The 20469-nt window shown below is 39.0% G+C and overlaps 2 protein-coding genes across 2 annotated transcripts; both read left to right on the top strand.

The window, feature by feature from the left end:
- Positions 1 to 8057: 8057 nt before the first annotated feature.
- Positions 8058 to 14910, top strand: LOC127863896 (uncharacterized). Its single transcript, XM_052403588.1, has 4 exons — positions 8058 to 8900; positions 10063 to 10244; positions 14106 to 14252; positions 14771 to 14910. Exons 1-3 carry the CDS (start codon positions 8529 to 8531, stop codon positions 14209 to 14211), a joined length of 660 nt encoding a protein of 219 aa, XP_052259548.1. The 5' UTR covers positions 8058 to 8528; the 3' UTR covers positions 14212 to 14252; positions 14771 to 14910.
- Positions 14893 to 19593, top strand: LOC127864682 (uncharacterized). Its single transcript, XM_052404561.1, has 4 exons — positions 14893 to 14919; positions 15734 to 15905; positions 17414 to 17541; positions 19040 to 19593. The coding sequence occupies exons 1-4, from the start codon at positions 14893 to 14895 to the stop codon at positions 19058 to 19060; spliced, it is 348 nt and encodes a 115-aa protein (XP_052260521.1). The 3' UTR covers positions 19061 to 19593.
- Positions 19594 to 20469: the final 876 nt, after the last annotated feature.

The following is a 20469-nucleotide window of genomic DNA, read 5'->3' as shown; positions in this document are numbered from 1 at the left end:
TCGCAGATGACCCCTATTGATTTTGAGGTCACTAGGTCAAGGTCACGGTGACCCGAAATATTAATATGGTTTTTGAATGATAACTCAAGAACGCATACGCCTAGGATCATGAAACTTCATGGGTAGATTGATCATGACTCGCAGATGACCCCTATGATTTTTAGGTCAAAGGTCAAGGTCACGGTGACCCGAAATAGTAAAATGGTTTCCGGATGATAACTCAAGAATGCATACGCCTAGGATCATGAAACTTCATGGGTAGATTGATCATGACTCGCAGATGACCCCTATTGATTTTGAGGTCACTAGGTCAAAGGTCAAGGTCACGGTGACCCGAAATAGTAAAATGGTTTTCAGATGATAACTCAAGAACGCATATGCCTAGGATCATGAAACTTCACAGGTAGATTGATCATGACTCGCAGATGATCCCTATTGATTTTGAGGTCACAAGGTCAAAGGTCAAGGTCACGGTGACCCAAAATAGTAAAATGATTTTCGGATGATAACTCAAGAACGCTTTTGCCTAGTTTTCGATGTGTTGGTAACTCTGCCCTGCCATCATTTAGATTGATCTCGGTATTATTTATAAACATTTCATTATCATTAGCACTTTGCTTTTTGAGTGGTTACTCCTCCGTTGTTATATGAATAATTTAGTGAAAATGTTAAATGTGTTAAAATATTGTTCCAAAATATTTTATAACACTCAATAGTGATGCCATCAGATTCCGGACTTTTGTTATTTGGCATTTCTTAACGAGCTTGTCAATATTCATATTCAGTTTGTAATCCTTCACATACTTGTTATTCCACTTCCTTTAAAGCATGATGTGTTATTTTAAAGAGGTTGTTATTTTCGACATTCTTTCGTTTATAGTGTTTCGCAAAATAGGCTTTTTCTATTATATGACTTTTATTTGTTATGTCTTTGCCATTAACTACTAGTCTGTGTATAGTTTTGTGTTTGCTACTACGTTTTAAAATGTTTGCAGAGTATTTTGTATTGTTTTCATTGTGTTCAACATGCTGTGCCCGTGCTCAAAGTAATATGCCATTGAGGTGTGTGTGATAAATTCCTTCTATTTTTTTTGTGTGTGAAAATTTCCTTCTTCAATGGAGGTGGTATAATTTGTGTTTCTTTTATGCATCTGTTTTTCAAGTGCTTCAATGACTTTTATGGCTTCATTTTCAAGTTTGTGTGTTTCTTTTTAGCTTACCTGAGCACAACGTGCTCATGGTGAGCTTTTGTGATCGCCTTTTGTGTGTCGTCTGTGGTGCAGCGTCAACATTTACCTTGTTAACACTTTAGAGGTCACATTTATTGTCCAATCTTCATGAAACTTGGTCAGAACATGTGTCACATTAATATCTTGGACGAGTTTGAAAATGCTTCTTGTCGTTGAAAAACCTGCGTGCCAGGGGGTGTGGCAGTTTTCCTAATATGGCTATTATAAAACCTTGTTTAAGACTCTAGAAGTTATATTTTTTGTCCAATCATCATGAAACTTGGTCGGAACATGTGTTCCAATAAAATATTTGACAAGTTCAAAAATGATTCCGGTTGGAAGAAAAACATGGCCGCCAGGGGGCAGGGCAGTTTTCCTATTATGGCTATAGTAAAACTTGTTCACACTGTAGAAGTCAAATTTATTGTCCAATCTTCATGAAACTTAGTCAGAACATTTGTTCTAATGATATCTTAAACGAGTTCGAATATGGTTCCAATTGGTTGAAAAACATGGCTGCCAGGTGGCGAGGCAGTTTTTCCTTAAATGGCTACAGTAAAACCTTCTTAACACTCTAGAAGTCACATTTTTAGTCCCTCACAACATGTTTCCCAGTAAAATCTTAAACGAGTTTGAAAATGGTTCCAGTTGAATGAAAAACATGGCCGCCAGTGGTCGTGGCAGTTTTCCTTATATAGCTTTAGTGTAAAGTAAATTTTCAACATTCTTTCGTTTATAGTGTTTCGAAAAATAGGCTTCTTCTATTATTTGACTTTGATTTGTTATGTCTTTGCCATTAACTACTAGTCAGTGTATAGTTTTGTGTTTGTTTCTACGTTTTAAAATGTTGTACAGTATTTTGTATTGTTTTCATTGTGTTTAACATGCTGTGCCCGTGCTAAAAGTATTATGCCATTGAGGTGTGTGTGATAAATACCTACTATTATAATTTTTATGTCCCCCACTATAGTAGTGGGGGACATATTGTTTTTGCCCTGTCTGTTGGTCAGTTGGTTTGTTTACGCGAACTTTAACATTTTGCAATAACTTTTGCTATATTAAAGATAGCAACTTCATATTTGGCATGCATGTGTATCTCATGAAGCTGCACATTTTGAGTGGTGAAAGGTCAAGGTCATCCTTCAAGGTCAGAGGTCAAATATATGTGGCCAAAATCGCTCATTTTATGAATACTTTTGCAATATTGCAGATAGCAACTTGATATTTGGCATGCATGTGTATCTCATGGAGCTGCACATTTTGAGTGATGACAAGTCAAGGTCATCCTTCAAGGTCAGAGGTCAAATATATGTGGCCCAAATCGCTTATTTTATAAATAATTTTGCAATATTAAAGAAAGCAACTTGATATTTGGCATGCATGTGTACCTCATGAAGCTGCACATTTTGAGTGGTGACAGGTCAAGGTCATCCTTCAAGGTCAGAGGTCAAATATATGTGGCCCCAATCGCTTATTTTATGAATACTCTTGCAATATTGAAGATAGCAACTTGATATTTGGCATGCATGTGTATCTCAAGGAGCTGCACATTTCATTTTTGTAAGAATTTCCTTCTACAATGGAGGTGGTATAATTTGTGTTTCTTCTGTTTTTCAAGATCTTCAATGACTTTTATGGCTTCATTTTCAAGTTTGTGTGTTACTTTTTTTATTAGCTTACCTGAGCACAACTTTCTCATGGTGAGCTTTTGTGATCGCCTTTTGTGCGTCGTCTGTCATGCAGCGTCAACATTAACCATGTTAACACTTTAGAGATCACATTTATTGTCCAATCTTCATGAAACTTGGTCAAAACATGTGTCCCATTAATATCTTGGAGGAGTTTGAAAATGCTTCTTGTCGTTGAAAAACCTGCGTGCCAGGGGACGTGGCAGTTTTCCTAATATGGCTATTATAAAACATTGTTAAGACTCTAGAAGTTACATTTTAATCATCATGAAACTTGGTCAGAACATGTGTCCCAATGAAATCTTTCACAAGCTCAAAAATGGTTCCGGTTGGAAGAAAAACATGGCCGCCAGGGGGCAGGGCAGTTTTCCTATTATGGCTATAGTAAAACTTGTTCACACTGTAAAAGTCAAATTTATGGTCCAATCTTCATGAAACTTAGTCAGAACATTTGTTCTAATGATATCTTGGACGAAATCAATTATGGTTCCAATTGGTTGAAAAACATGGCTGCCAGGTGGCGTGCCAGTTTTTCCTTAAATGGCTATAGTAAAACCTTGTTAACACTCTAGAAGTCACATTTTTAGTCCGTCAAAACATGTTTCTCAAGAAAATCTTCAACGCGTTCGAAAATGGTTCCAGTTGAATAAAAAACATAACCGCCAGTGGTCGTGGCAGTTTTCCTTATATAGCTTTAGTGTATAGTAAAACCTTTTTAACACTCTAGAAGTCACATTTATTGTCCAATTTTCATGAAACTTAGTCAGAACATTTCTACAACCCATAACTCAGATGAGTTTGAAAATGGTTCTGGTCTGTTGAAAAACATGGCTGCCAGGTGGCGGGCCAGTTTTCCTTACATGGCTATAGTAAAACCTTGTTATAACGCTAAAAGTCACATTTGTGGTCCAATGCTTATGAAACTTGGTCAGAATATTTGTACTTATGATATCTGGGCTCAGATAGAAAATGGTTAAGTTCCGTTTAAAACATGGCCGCAAGGGGGCGTGGCATTTTTCCTAATATGGCTTTTTAGTAATGTTAACACTAGAAGTCGCAATAATTATCCAATCTTCATGAAACTTGATCAGAACATTTTTTCTAACAATAGCTCAGCTGAGTTTGAAAATGGTTAAAATACGTTGAAAAATATCGCCGCCGGGAAGGGGGGGGGGGCAGTTGTCCTTATATGGCTTTATTGAAAACTTGTTGACGCTATATTAGCCTCATTTATTGGCCAATCTACATGAAACTTGGTCAAAACATTATTTTGTCCCAATGAAATCTTAGCGAAGATTGAAAATGGGTCATATGAGCTTAACAACTAGGTCACTAGGTCAAATATAAAAAAAACCTTGTTGAAAGTCACTTTTTTGGTCTAATCTTCATTAATCAGCTTGCATTTGTCCAGAATAGTCTAGTACCTTTTGCTCTCAGGTGAGCGCCTTAGGGCCTAACAGCCCTCTTGTTTTAAATGACTTGCATCTTATTGTTGTGTTAAGTATCTTGCCTTTAATTATTTCCCATAAGGTGTGTGGATTTGCATCTTTGTTATCTTAAACTGTATTGGTTATTACCTGTTATATTTGTGTTTGATATTGTGTATCTTTTCAAAAGCTATTATTTACTTTAAAAAAAAAGAACATTTTGAATAACATAATTCAAAACTACAATTACATAAACATATGGCATACAGTTAATCATAATGAAAAAAAATACACCTTGCACTCAAACACAAAACCAGCAATATTTTGGAGATAAGATTTGTTTAAATATGCGAGTCTATTGCAACATTATCGAAACATGCAACATAAAACCAGGATTTATGACTGATCACTCGATAGTTGAACTTTAACTGCATGAAATACAACCTGAAATAGCCGAAGGTACTTTAAAGATTTCCATTTCTTTTATCTCTAATAATGGGTTAAGAACAATATTGAAATCCTCTCCGACTATCTATGTTCGGACCGTAAACGTTCATTAATGTTAATTGTGTTTCGTGTATTTTTATATCTATACTTGCTTGTCTGCCAATCATTATTACGTTCAAGTAATCCACTGTTATTCCTGTATGACTTTTACTCAGACAAGCGATGCCTTGTTTATTTGTATGTTGTCCGCTAAGATAAATATCTCCGTCCCAACCACTTTTTAATGTTTTTGCTAAGGTATGTTTTAGGTGACTTTCCTGTATAAAAAAGACTTATAATACCTTTTTTGTCTAACCATTTGAAACTTTTAGTGCATTTATCTTTGTTATTTAGCCCTTGTACATTTACAGTACATATGTTAATACTCACACAAAAGAACGAAAATTGCATGATACCATTCTTGTTCCAAACAATTTAAAATCATTTTGTAGAGCTAGATTATTAGTTAGTTCACTATGTCAAGTTATATTAAGCTTTGATGTTAAAAACAATTACCTTCCATGTTCTACAGGTTGTTGAAACATTGTATTCATTAAATTGATCTCAGCACTAAGTACTTGTTCATTTATTACGATGGTATTGGTAACTTTGCCCTGCCTTCAGATTGATCTCAAAACCATTTTCAAACATTTCATTATCATTAGCACTTACCTTTCAAAATGCCATGATTGTCATTATATTGACTGAAAATAGTCTACCAGTCACACATAACTTAATTAATATCTCCCTTTTTAGCTCGACTTGTAGAACAAAACCACCGCTATTGTCATAGCCAGGTAGACGGCGTCCGCGTTTGTTTAGTTGTCTGTAAATGTCAATTTCCGCAAAGACTATCAAAGATATCCTCTTCAAACTTACAATACTTGCTCAATTTCGCCTGTTTAGTCCATCCTGACAAGGCTGGACCATGCTCTAACGTTGTGGTTCATGATTGGATATACTTTATTTTTGTCCTAAACTCTACTTTGGACAAGACCCTCCCACTGGCCTATTTTATGATGACCTTGACCATTGAATGACCTTACCTTAAAGGTCGAAGTGTTTAAAACTAGATAAACATATTAAGCACGAGTATCATATAAAACCTTCAACTTCATAACATCAGCATACATGTACACTGTATCTGGCAGCAAAATAGCGTGGATCCGTTTACATTTACTACAGTTTAGTCACTACACTTCTTACCAAGCACCCTAAATCTAGCCCCAGGCCTTCAGCGCCTACGGCGCTTTGATTTTGCAATAGTGCTCATGTCCAGTGATAACAATTTATAAACTCTTTCTCACCAATAATAAGCAAGCTCGTAGGATACTTATTATGAATTGTGTATTTTTTATTTATTTGTTAGTATTTAAGCTTTAAAACATTTTGTCTGGAGTCCCTTTATGAATGACGTCATGAAAACGCGGAGGGACTTAAATCAATGAAACAGACACAGCATTTTTTGTACGTTTGTATTTGTACATATTTATTCAAAATGAACATTGGTACTTCTTTGCATCTTTTTTATTACTTTTATTTTAATGCTCGATATACATGTTTTTTTATTAGTGTACTCTTAGTGTACTACAATTTTAGTGGGCTATGTATATTTAATGCAGCCTACGAACTTTGGCTGAAGGCTGGGTCAGCGAGTACGCTGAGTCATAACGTCACCGCTGCGGTGGCTATGACAATCACGTGCAGTGACGGGACGGACCAAATCACCAGCAGTTACAACGTGGACTTTTTTGACGCGGTACGTGTAGAATTAAGCCGCGTTCTGGAAAAAAGGGCTTAATGCACGTGTGTAAAGTGTCGTCCCAGATTAGTGTTCGCAGTTCTCTCTCTTATGAGCTTTCCGCTTTTAAATGAAACCTCTTCTTAGTGAAAATACTGTGAAGCGGAAATTGCCGTCACTGATAAGCCTGTGTATTCCGCATTTCGCACAGTGAGACGACAATTTACGCACATGCATTACACCCGGTTTTCCCAGAGCGAGGCTTATTTTTTTATTTACTCCCACATGAGCTTGCATCCGGGCCATGGACGAAGTTTAGGAGAAGCTCGGTCGGTCGGTCCGTTTATTTGTCCCCCAAAAAGCGCCTAAGAATCTATAAATTTCTGAGTTATGTACCATTACAGTCATGGGCATGGCTGTTATATTAAATATAACAGGATCGAACGTATCCTAAATTTCTCATTTGACTGAATTAAAAATTGAAATACATGTGTGTTATCTCCATGGCGTGCCAGACATCGCCCGTGGTCCACACATTCCTGAGTTATTTGAGCTTGACAAAGCCGTGCGGGGCGTGGGGGTCCACACATTCCTGAGTTATTTGAGCTTGACAAAGCGGTGCGGGGTGTGGGGTCCACACATTCCTGAGTTATTTGAGCTTGACAAAGCAGTGCGAGGTGTGGGGTCCACACATTCCTGAGTTATTTGAGCTTGACAAAGCCGTGCGGGGTGTGGGGTCCACACATTCCTGAGTTATTTGAGCTTGACAAAGCGGTGCAGGGTGTGGGGTCCACACATTCCTGAGTTATTTGAGCTTGACAAAGCCGTGCGGGGTGTAGGGTCCACACATTCCTGAGTTATTTGAGCTTGACAAAGCGGTACGAGGTGTGGGGTCAACACATTCCTGAGTTATTTGAGCTTGACAAAGCCGTGCGGGGTGTGGGGTCCACACATTCCTGAGTTATTTGAGCTTGACAAAGCGGTGCGGGGTGTGGGGTCCACACATTCCTGAGTTATTTGAGCTTGACAAAGCCGTGCGGGGTGTGGGGTCCACACATTCCTGAGTTATTTGAGCTTGACAAAGCTGTGCGGGGTGTGGGGGTCCACACATTCCTAAGTTATTTGAACTTGACAAAGCCGTGCGGGGTGTGGGGTCCACACATTCCTGAGTTATTTGAGCTTGACAAAGCGGTGCGGGGTGTGGGGTCCACACATTCCTGAGTTATTTGAGCTTGACAAAGCGGTGCGGGGTGTGGGGTCCACACATTCCTGAGTTATTTGAGCTTGACAAAGCTGTGCAGGATGTGGAGTCCACACATTCCTGAGTTATTTGAACTTGACAAAGCGGTGCGGGGTGTGGGGTCCACACATTCCTGAGTTATTTGAGCTTGACAAAGCGGTGCGGGTGTGGGGTTGGGAGAAGCGCGGTGTGGGGTTGGGAGTATGGCACGATTCAGGATTCTCCGTAAGATTGATTATGCAACAATTCGTCTCCTGAACCAGACTGTGTAGATCGGGAATTTCGTTTCCCTTTGTTATCAAGAGACCGTTTTGACTTACGACCATCTGAATTGGTATGCTGGCTACTTGGAAAGAGCAGACGACGCCTTTTACGTTTCTGGTCAAAAGGTCACATGTCAAAGTAATAGTGCTTGTAAGATGAATTTCGTAATAGCAGCAGGGCTAAAGAATGCTTCGATCTTGGATAATCAAGTTCAAGGTCCCGGCACACGGGCAACATCTGTAACATGTAAACTCAATTAATTTCTGCAAGATATATAGATAACGCTTCGACTAACGATATCCCAAACAAGTGTGTTGGTTATTCTTAAAGAAAGGAAGTGGCCAAAAATGTTGAGGTTAATTAACTGGACAGGCGTGTTTTTTTTACATACGATATGTCGTATATATTAGTTCGCTGTCAATATGGAGATGGGATACGCCTGTCGATTTGAACATGAAGAAATCAAAGATCACTAAGGCTTTTGCTATTGAAAAACACAATTTACATACTGATGCATTGGCTGTATGTCGGGGATATGAATATTTTTCGAACATCATTTTTCACTTGTATAGTACTCTTCTGTGGTCGTTATGGCTTCAAGCAGGTAATGATGTTTCCAGATTTAAGAAAAAACATCATTTAATTTACACACTGCTTCAGAAACCCGTTTTCTCCGGACTTCCGGCTACGTTGTCGCCGGCACGTAACGACGGCTTTCAGACGGCGACGTTACTTTGCACGTTCAGCGTCACGGACGCCAACGACCAGATTATTATCACGTGCTTGATACAGTTTAGTAACTTCGAGCTGTTTCGGGAATTCCCGGTACTTCTTCGTTTATTACCGTTTTGTTTAAAGTTTTAATATGACACCAATGACCAAAGTGTGATCATTTGCTAGATACAGGTAAGTAACTTCGGGCTGTTTCGGGAATTCCCCGTACTTCTCAGTCTATTTCTCGTTTTGTTTAAAGTTTTATATGAAGCTAACGACCAAAGTGTTATCTTTCGCTCGATATAGGATAGTAACTAGTAGAACTGATCAATAAAAAATCTACATTGTTGTTTCGGGAATTCCAGGTACTAATCTTCTATGTCCATGTTGTTTACAATTTTGTTTTAAGGCTTGTTTTGTTTTGTTCAAAGTTTTGTTTTGGAAATTGCCGTTACTTTTCCGTCTATTTCCGTTTTGTTTAACGTTTTGTTAAAATATTCAGTAATACCCGGTACTTCCAAACCTTTTCCGTTTTGTTAAAAGTTTGGACATCCCTGTCTTTCTATGTCCATAGCCGTTTGTTTAAATTTCAGTTACCCCGGGTAGCTGTTTTCGATACACACTTTACTTGTATTACAAACAGCTATTTCTATTTATACTTGACATATGTACTACCTGTGAAACAAAATAGAGGGATTAAACTCTTTTAAGTGTAAACAAGCGTTTGAAAAGCATAACACAAATAATAAAGTTGTTAGTTTTCGAATATAATCGATTGTTTATCACCTCATGCTCGCAAAAATATAAACCAGTAATTCACGAGTGGCGCAGTCCTAAATGCAAATTACAATTGAGTGGCTCAGAAAACCGGGCTTAACTCATGTAAGTAAAGCGTGGTACTAGATTAGCGGATGCAGTTCGCACAGGCTTATCAGGTACGACACTTTGAACCGAGACCGTATTTTTGTTTAGAAGAGACTTCACTTAAACGAGCAAATTCCATAAAAAATGAAACTGTTGTTCGACCTGCACATGCAAATCTGGGACGACAATTTACGCAAATGCTTTTCGTCTAGTTTTCCCAGAACGAGTCTCAATTCATCTTATCACTCGTAAAATACAATGGACTAATCAGGGACGACACTTTCCGCTGTTATAATATTTTTTCGTTTAAAGAAAGTCTCTTCTAAGCAAAAGTCAAGTTTAGGCGGAAAGTGTCGTCCCTGTTTTGCCTGCGCGGACTGCACACAAATAACCTCTACTTATCCTGCAGGCGCCGATGGACAGCTTCTTCAACCTGGTTCCCGGCACGGCGCCGACATTTGCGATCTGGGTCAAAGCCAGCGTGACGTTGGACTCAGCGTCATCACTCTCCTCGTTAACGTCCAGTGCGTTGACGACAGATCACCCGCGAATACCATTACCGAAACGTTCACTGTTCCCTTACTTGACGAGGTATTGTGAAATTGTGTTAATTCGTCGGCAAGATATTTCGCAATCGAGATACATCGGCTTTCTCCGGGCTCCTCCGTAAGATAGGCAGATTTAAGCAATAAATCGTCTGCTGATCCAGAGTGGAAATTTCGTGTTTGTTTTTTACTACTTAATACTTACTTTCACAGTTGCTTCACTTGATAAGGTACTATAAAATCGTTATATTCGTAACAATGAAATTTCGTGGTTTAAAAAAATGAATTGCTCGTTGACATTTAAATTCGTTGATTTCTGATTTTGGATAAGAGAAAGACAAAAATGCCTCGATCATTTTTTAGCTCATCTATTTTTTGAAAAAAAATTATGAGCTATTGTCATCACCTTGGCGTCGGCGTCTGCGTCGGCGTCGGCGCCCGGTTAAGTTTTGCGTTTAGGTCCACTTTTTTCAGAAAGTATCAATGCTATTGCATTCAAACTTGGTACACTTACTTACTATCATGAGGGGACTGGGCAAGCAAAGTAAGATAACTCTGGCATGCATTTTGACTGAATTATGTGCCCTTTTTATACTTAGAAAATTGAAAATTTTGGTTAAGTTTTGTGTTTAGGTCCATTTTATTCCTTAAGTATCAAAGCTATTGCTTTCATACTTGAAACACTTACTAACTATCATAAGGGGACTGTGCAGGCAAAGTAATGTAACTCTGACTAGCATTTTGACAGAATTATGTGCCCTTTTTATACTTGGAAAATTGAAAATTTGGTTATGTTTTGTGTTTAGGTCCACTTTATTCCTACAGTATCAAAGCTATTGCTTTCATACTTGCAACACTTATTAACTATCGTAAGGGGACTGTGCAGGCAAAGTTTGGTTAAGTTTTGTGTTTTGGTCCACTTTACCCCTAAAGTATCATAGATATTGCTTTCATACTTGGAACACTCTCAAACTATCATAAGAGTACAGTAAAAGGACAAGTTGCATAACTCTGGATGTCATTTTTACGGAATTATGGCCCTTTTTTGACTAAGTAACTTTGAATATATGGTTAAATTTTGTGTTTCGATCCCCTTTACTTCTTAAGTATCAAGGCTATTGCTTTCAAACTTCAAATACTTGCATGCTATCATGAGGTTACTGTACCTGGCAAGTTGAATTTTACCTTGACCTTTGAATGACCTTAAATTGTTAAATTTTGCTAAAATTGCCATAACTTCTTTATTTATTAACCAGGTTTTCCGAAGGAAAAAACTGGTTATTAGATTGGCGAATGCGGGCGGGCTGGCTGGCTGGCTGGCTGGCGGGCTGGCTGGCGGGCTGGCGGGCTGGCGGAATAAGCTTGTCCGGGCCATAACTATGTCGTTCATTGTCAGATTTTAAAATCATTTGGCACATTTGTTCACCATCATTGGACGGTGTGTCGCGCGAAATAATTACGTCGATATCTCCAAGGTCAAGGTCACACTTTGAGTTCAAAGGTCAAAAATGGCCATAAATGAGCTTGTCCGAGCCATAACTATGTCGTTCATCGTCAGATTTTAAAATCATTTGGCACATTTGTTCACCATCATTGGACGGTGTGTCGCGCGAAATAATTACGTCGATATCTCCAAGGTCAAGGTCACACTTTGAGTTCAAAGGTCAAAAATGGCCATAAATGAGCTTGTCCTGGCCATAACTATGTCATTCATTGTGAGATTTTAAAATCATTTGGCACATTTGTTCACCATCATGGGACGGTGTGTCCCACGAAAGAATCACGTCAATATCTCCAATGTCAAGGTCGCCACGACTAAAAATAGATTTAAAAAAAACAAAAAACTTACAAAGGGGGTTAATTTTTTTTTGTCATTTCAAAAGTTCAGTTTGAGTTTTCTCCCTTTATCAGATTTTTTTTTCACAATGAAAACCTGGTTTTGTGACAATTTTGTCCCTTGTTTTTTTTTTTTTAAGATTATCGTACAAATGACCACCGCACCCTCACACTATACCCCCCACCCCACCCCACCCCCTCCCCAAATTTTTTTTTTAAACGGTTAAAAAACAAAACTATTTATTTTGATTATTTTATGTTTGAAATACCGTCCAACCAAGAATCCCCCCCACCCCCCCCCTCCCCCCACCCCCCCACCAGAATCCCCCCCCTAATTTTTTTTTTTTTTTTTTTAAATCATCTCACAAATTACCACCACACCCTCACACTATACCCCCCCCACCTCACCCCCCCCCATTTTTTTTTTAAACGGTTTAACAACACAAATATTTATTTTTATTATTTTATGTTTGAAATACCGTCCAACCATCGCACCCAAGAATCCCCCCCCACCCCCCCCACCCCCCCCCCCACCCCCGAATTTATTTTTTTTCCTTTTTTTCGCATTTTCGGAAGATAATGTAATAATTGTCCACACCCCCACACAATGCACCCCTCTTCACTCCACCCCTCCCTCCTTTGTGATTGAAAATGAGAGTCCCTTCACCTTTAAAAAGAAAATAGATGAGCGGTCTGCACCCGCAAGGCGGTGCTCTTGTTCTATTTTTCTATTTCTATTTGATTCGCGGATGATCAACGAAAATAACAACAAATGATCTTACAGTATGTTAAGCAAGATTATAATGCTCACACAAAATATAGCTTATCCACATCTGTGACTTCTTCTTGATATTGTGATATTTTCAAAATGTGTGATTTTTCATAGTTTTCATAGCATTAATTATTTTGTGCAAACAAAATGTTGCGCATTTAAATGTGTTATCACATTAAAAACAAACACGAATAAGCCTCTTGGAAAACGTCGCTTAATGCATGTTCGTTCCAATTAAGCCTTTGCAGTCTGAACGGGATAATCAGGACGATCTTATCAACTTTAAAGGAATTTTTTGTTTACAGTGCGTCTCTTCTAAAATCCATTTAAGCCGGTAATTAATTAATGTCTTATGATATTTTAATATAGATTTTCTTCTTTCTTAAGATAAATGTATAGTAACAATTGTTGGTCGCGACTCGTTTTGTCAAATTGACTGCAAAAAATGGTAAAAAAACCAAATGGATGATGATGATGATGATGATGATAAAGATATTGATAATGATAACAATGATGGTAGCTCTAATGATGATGATGATGATGATGATGATGATGATGCTGCTGATGATGATGATGATGATGATGATGATGATGATAATAGTAATAATAATGATCATAATAATAATAAATGAGTGTATTTACTATTCAGCCTCCGACGTTCGTTTCGGGAATTCCCGGAACATCTCCGTCTATTTCCGACTCGACCGTCATCGCGACGTCACTTGGTGTATTCACTGTTACCGACCCCGACACGACATGCAGTATTATGTCACCGGTGACGTCAGTGTATGAGATCAGACCCTTGATGTCACCGGCAGATCCTCAAAAGCCGGGTATGTTTCTTCAGAATACAGCTTGGCATAATCCAACTTGTCCGGGCGGAAGATATATATTTCATAATGAATTTTATTATTATAATAACTACACAAATAATCCGTCTTTCCAGGTTTTCGAATCCAATGACCTTAATGAGCCCATTCCTTGAAACTAAAAATACCATACAAGCGGAAAGGATCGTCCCAGATTAGCCTGTGCCGACTGCACAGGCTAATCTGGGACAACACTCTACGCACATGCATTAAAAACCCTTTTTAGGAATAGTCCTGATATTATACAATGACGTCACATTTTTTACTTCACGTCCGATTGATATGACGCTTATCAGGAACCAATCTGTTTTCTTATATTATAACTGTTGCAATAATTAAGTAGTGCATCCAAAAAAATCAATCGTAAAACGAGTTACATGTTCCTAGCTTAAAGATCTAGCATCTTATTTTTTTTGTTTTCTAACCACAGGAATTTAAAGCTGGTTCGGTGGCTGTGCGACGCCATTGGGGAAGTTCACAACTACGGACCCGGATACGACATGTTCTGTGACGTCACCTGTGACAACAGTCTATGAGATCAGAAAAATTTCGTCACCGACCGATCCCTAGAAACCGGGTAACAATTGAGTCAAAAATAAATGAGCCGCACTCTGTGAAAAAAGGGGTTAAATGCATGTGCGTAAAGTGTCATCCCATATTAGCCTGTGCAGTATGTATCAGGAACGACTCTTTTCGCTTTTATGATATTTTTCGTTTCAAGAAAGTCTCTTCTTGGAAAATTGTCCGGTTAAGGCGAAAAGTTTCGTCCCTGATGAGCCTGTACAGGACCGCGCAGGATGATCTGGGACGACACTCTACCCACATGCCTAAACCCCCATTTTCACAGAGTGCGGTTCATATAAATATTTGAACTGTTGCTGTAAGTATTTAACTTATTTTTATATGTAAGTATTTAACACGTCTTAGTAAACGTAACTCATACGAGCCTCGTTCTTGGAAAACGGGGCTTAATGCATGTACGTACAGAGTCGTCTCAGAATAGCCTGTGCAGTCCGCGTACGCTCATCAGAGACGAGATTTTCCGCTTTGAAATATTAATTGAGAGGGCTGAAATCTAGTTCCATTGTATTACAGAGTTCGAAGTGTGGATCAGAAACGCCGTTACCCAGGCCTCTATCGACTTCAATGACTAGGCTGTTCCGCTGCCGCTAACAATCAAGTGCACAGACGGAAACGTTGTCAATGACATCACGGGGATGTTTAACGTCAACATCGTCGACTCAGTAAGTTGCGTTCACGTTTTTAACCCATGTATGCCTAGTGGACTCTCCCATCCTTCTAGATGGGATCAAGTTCTTTCCAAAATTAGCGATGTACAGTAATTTTATAACTATAGTTAGAATATTTCTTACAGAAATTCATTTAAGCAAACAGCGCAGACCCTGATGAGACGCCGCATCATTCGGCGTCTCATCTGGGTCTACGCTTTTTACCAAGGCCTTTTTACTAGACGCTAGACATAAATGGGTTAAAGGATATGGAAATCCTAATGAATTGCTTGAGGAGCATTATACTGTTTGTATATTGTGTATGCTCTTTCAAAAAAGACCAATCCTGATTTTTTTAAATACATTCTCAAGAACTGATGCAATTCATATAAACAGTGACACTTTGTTTCGAGTGTTTGTCGCTTGAACCCAAAAACGCAAATTGCGCGTAGCTATGCCGGCAGCAACAACTTATTCCGAGTCTATAATGTTTGACATATATATTTGCTATCGAGAGAAACGTTCATTTTTTGGCTTGAGCCGATGTTGTTAGCTTGAGGGTTTAACAACGTTTTGTTGAAAGATACGAGCCTATTTCTGAGAAGACCGGGTTTGATGCGTGGGACTTTTAAAGTGTTGTCCCATATTAGCCGGTGCAGACAGCACTGTTTTGGACGTGTGGTCTTCGATTATTGATAAAAAGTATTGACTTGACTTTGTTCTAGCTAGAAATTCAGTGAATATCCATGCCAAATGGTAGCTAGTAACAGAAAATCTTTGATAGTGATGACGTAATATCCCGTGTAATGATTTTATTATTTGACTTCAGCCACCGGTTTTCACTGCACTGCCTGCTACCGGATCTAACATTTTCGACGGTCTCAAACAGGCCACCGAAACCCTTCACACATTCAGCGTCACCGATAGCGACGACACCGTTACGTGCTCTGCAAGAGCGCCGGAAAACGCCCTTTCTGAAGAGGTCGCCGGCGTGGCACCAAGTAATAAACTGGAAAAATCAATACCAATTTAATCCTCGTTCTGGGAAAACTGGGCTTAATGCATGTGCTTTAAAAGTGGTCTCTGAGTGGACCCAGGCTAAAAGGTGACGACACTTTTCGCTTTTATATGTTGTTTTCGTTTTTATGAAGTCGATTGTACACGAAAATCCAGCTTAAGCAGAAATTGTCGTCCCTGATTAGTCTGTGTAGACTGCACATGATAATCTGGGACGACACTTTACGACCATACATTTAGCCTAGTTTTAAATGAAAAGACTCAATGGAGTCACGGATAAATGCGTTTCAAGGTCACATCAGTTTCAGTTTTATATGACCTCGTATATAATACTCATTTTTAATTGGCTAAGTCAGATAACGCGGAGACGTTATTTTCTACTGTATGCAATCACAGTTGTGCCTTTTATCATACCGTTATGGTGATATCAACGTTATACACGGTGCAGGATCAACAGGGGGTTCACAGGGCTTTACACACGAGCTGGACAGAATGTAAACAAAACGTTAAGAACTTTATTTTGCAAATATCTTAAGTTATTGAGATACATTTGCACAAATCTTTTGTGCGTACAAGAAAGTTTTTTATCCAGCATTTTATTCCGATAGCTTAAGATTAAAGAACACATCATTGAATACGTCTGAAATCGGTGCCTAAATTTCATGTTGCGTGCAGCATAGGCGTGTACATGAATGCGTTACAAATCAATTTTTGGAAAAGAACACAGGCTTATTAAATCAATGAATTCTGATGTATTTCACATTGCCATAAGCAGCATTAAAACTGTCTTTTATGCACAAGTTGAACATCTCAAGAAAAATTGTTTAAATAAATTATTTGAAGAAGCACCACAAAATTAATTGGATTCCTGCATCAGCGCTAATAACAAACATTTATCGAGCAAGTTGCCAAAAGAGGGCATTGAATAAGAACATGGATGAAATAAGTGAGTTTAAAGCACGGACATCGGTTAAAAATCCCCACTATTTGGTATAAACACGTGCGAACGTCGAGAAGTCTTCTTGCTTATAATAACAATGTTATGTAATGTTTCATTTGAATGTTGTTAATCGTCGGTGAAGTAGGATTATATAACGCATTTTTTCAGATAAAAACATTTTTAACACTGGGTATGGACGCGCGATCGGAAAACGGGGTTAAATGCATGTTGGAAAAGTGTCGTCCCAGATTAGCCCATGTTAATTAGCACAGGCTAATCAGGAAAGGCACTTTTCGCCTAAACTTTGTTTACCAATAAGAGACTTTCCTCACAAGATAAATGCAAAAAAGAGCGGAACGTATCGTCCCTGATTAGCTTGTTCGGACTTCACAGGCTAATATAGGACGACACTTTATGTCCCGTTATCCCTATCGTCCTTGATTAGCTTGTTTTTACTGCACAGGCTTACATAGGACGACACTTTACGCACATGCATTAAGCCCCTTTATCCCAGATTGAAGCTCATATAATTCATCGCTTGAACGTTTTCAGGATTTACAGTTAACGTAAGGATGGGGGTTACGCTAAGAGCAGAGAACGGACCTTACGTCATCAACGTCGACTGCTCAGATGGCGACAATGACGTCACTGCGACGTTCACACAACCAGTGATGGATACGGTAAGTTGTCTTACGTGGGCAAATTTACCGGATTTACCGAAAACCTAACAAATAAACCGGTATGTAAGTTTTCAACAATAGATGTTCAAGTAAATGTCGTTACACCGAAACCAAAGGAAACCAAACAGTCATCCCGACCAATGTGCCTTCAAAAATAGATGTTCAAATTAATGTTGTTATACTGGAACAAAATGATAACCAAAAAGATCATCCTTTCAAATGTTCCCTCAACAATAAATGTTCCCGCTCATGTGGTTACACCGAAACCAAATGTAAACCGAAAGTCATCACGGCACCTTAAAAAAGTGCCCAAATAATAGATGTTCAGATACATAAGGTTATGGTAACCAAAAAAAATAAAAATGACGCCTGGCTGTTAAAGGGATTATTTTGATTGTCCTTCTGTTTTGGCAGCCGCCGACCGTTGTATCCGGGATCCCCTGATGTTCCCCAACGTATCTGACGCCACTGTCACGCAGACGTTACTCGGGAAGTTTACAACTACAGACCCAGATACGGCGCGCTCTGTGACGTCACCATCCACCACCGTGTATGAGATCAGAAATGTGACGTCACCGGTGAATGTTTCTCAGCCAGGTGAATAGTCATTAGAACCATTAGTACACAGTTAGTTTAGTTTAAGCCTATTTATTTTAGCTCAGTTGCATTGCAAGCCTAAGACTTATCGTAACGCTATCGAGTCCTTTTCTTTTCTTGGTTAGAAATAGAACATAGTGTATTTTGGGGAGATCTCAAGATCGCTATCACAGTGGGGATCGGACCCATGACCTCCTGGTCATGCCGCATCATGCGGCGTCTCATCTGGGTCTACGCTGTTTGCCAAGGCCTTTTTTCTAGACGCTAGGCATAAATGGGTTAATTTCCGTCAGAATTATCTTATTATATATATATATAAGGCGCAGTCAGTCACTATAACACGTTGTCAACCAGTATAAGGCGCTGTCAGTCGCTATAACACGTTTTCAACCAGAATAAGGCGCTGTCAGTCGCTATATCACGTTGTCAACCAGTATAAGGCGCTGTCAGTCTTTAAAACACGTTATCAACCAGTATAAGGCGCTGTCAGTCGCTATAACACGTTGTCAACCAGTATAAGGCGTTGTCAGTCGCTATAACACGTTGTCAATCAGTATAAGGCGATGTCAGTCGCTATAACACGTTGTCAACCAGTATAAGGCGCTGTCAGTCGCTATAACACGTTGTCAACCAGTATAAGGCGATGTCAGTCGCTATAACACGTTGTCAACCAGTATAAGGCGCTGTCAGTCGCTATAACACGTTGTCAACCAGTATAAGGCGCTTTCAGTCTTTATAACACGTTGTCAACCAGTATAAGGCGCTGTCAGTCTTTATAACACGTTGTCAACCAGTATAAGGCGCTGTCAGTCGCTGTAACACGTTGTCAACCAGTATAAGGCGCTGTCAGTCTTTATAACAAGTTGTCAAAAAAAGACCATAGTGTGTTGTGTAATTTCAGGAAATCCTCCAGTTAGGATAAGAAGTTTATTGCGGCTGATGTTGACACATATCTCTATGAGGTTAGGGGAAACATTGGTGAACGCTGCCTGCCCGACAACACGAAAATGTTGGCTCTGTACAAGGTCAACCCCAACGCTGAGTGGGTCTTGAAACACAGACAACGCATGAAAGCCGATTAACCGCATCTTAAAATTGTTCGACAGAGACTGAAATTTTGCTGGCAGAGAGAATGGGCAAAACCTCGTATTTAGCGGTTCTGACAAAAGCCCTCCATCCCATTTCTGTGTATAGCTCTCATTTCCATTTAGAGCTCCAATAACTATTTTGAGCTCCCATTTCTATTTAGAGCTCACTTGTGTTTTTAGAGCCCTAATGTCTGTTTAGAGCTCACATTTATATGTATTGCTCCCATTACTATTTAAAGCTTCTTTGTTATTGTATGTTTTCTGCAAAGTATTATACATGTATTATAATTACTGATGCTGGCCCTTTTTGACCCATATCCGACAGTGTTGTCTCATTACATTTACTGTTATGTGCATCACAAATGTTGCGCTTAGTTATTTCGTGTGTTTGTATACTAGATGACTATTAGGAATATGTACTATAATAGTAAATATGGCTATACACATGTTATTAAATACGTCTGAAGATGAAAGGGTGTGTTTGTATTTTTTGTTGTTGTCAGACTTAATCCTTGTATAAATTTGTATTTGGGACAACAGGGCTTAATGAATGTGCGTAGAGCATCTTTCCAGAATAGCCAGTGCAGTCCGTACGGGCTAATAAGGGTGGACACTTTCCGGCGGATTTTTTAAGCGTAAAGGAAGTAAACAAAAATCCCGTCTATACGGGAAGTGTCGTCCCTGATAAGCCTGTGCGGACAGCATTAAGCCCTGTTTTCTCAGAGTGCGGCTCATTATAATCCATGTTTGCGATTGAATAGGAATACTTAAGGGTATTTACCATAAACTCCCTGGTTTAATGAAAGAAATTTCTGATGTAAACACCATCACCAGCACATATTGGGCATTCCACACTTTATAGCCGCTTAATTTTCCGAGCAATTAAAACATACCAACATAAAATCATGTAAGTTACCTTTGTACCCATTGATCTCCATACTCAAATACTGTAAACTTAACTCAAAAACAAAAAATGACAGAAAAAGATCATGTCCCGAATAATAATGCGTTTTACAGTATAGACTTCAATGACTAGTTTTATTCCAAAATTATACTTTAGCCCCGCTCTGTGAACAGAGGGTTTAATGCATGTGCATAAAGTGTCGTCCCAGATTAGCCTGTGAATTCCGCACAGGCTAATCAGGGACAACATTTACCACTTTTATGATGTTTTTCGTTTTAAGAAAGTCCGTTCTTAGCAAACATTAATTTAGGCGGAAAGTGTCATTCGGACCGCTTATCT

Source organism: Dreissena polymorpha, chromosome 1 (genome assembly GCF_020536995.1).
Source record: "Dreissena polymorpha isolate Duluth1 chromosome 1, UMN_Dpol_1.0, whole genome shotgun sequence".
Taxonomy (NCBI): domain Eukaryota; kingdom Metazoa; phylum Mollusca; class Bivalvia; order Myida; family Dreissenidae; genus Dreissena; species Dreissena polymorpha.
The sequence above is the reverse complement of the archived record's forward strand: the minus strand, read 5'-3'. Positions and strand labels throughout refer to the sequence as shown.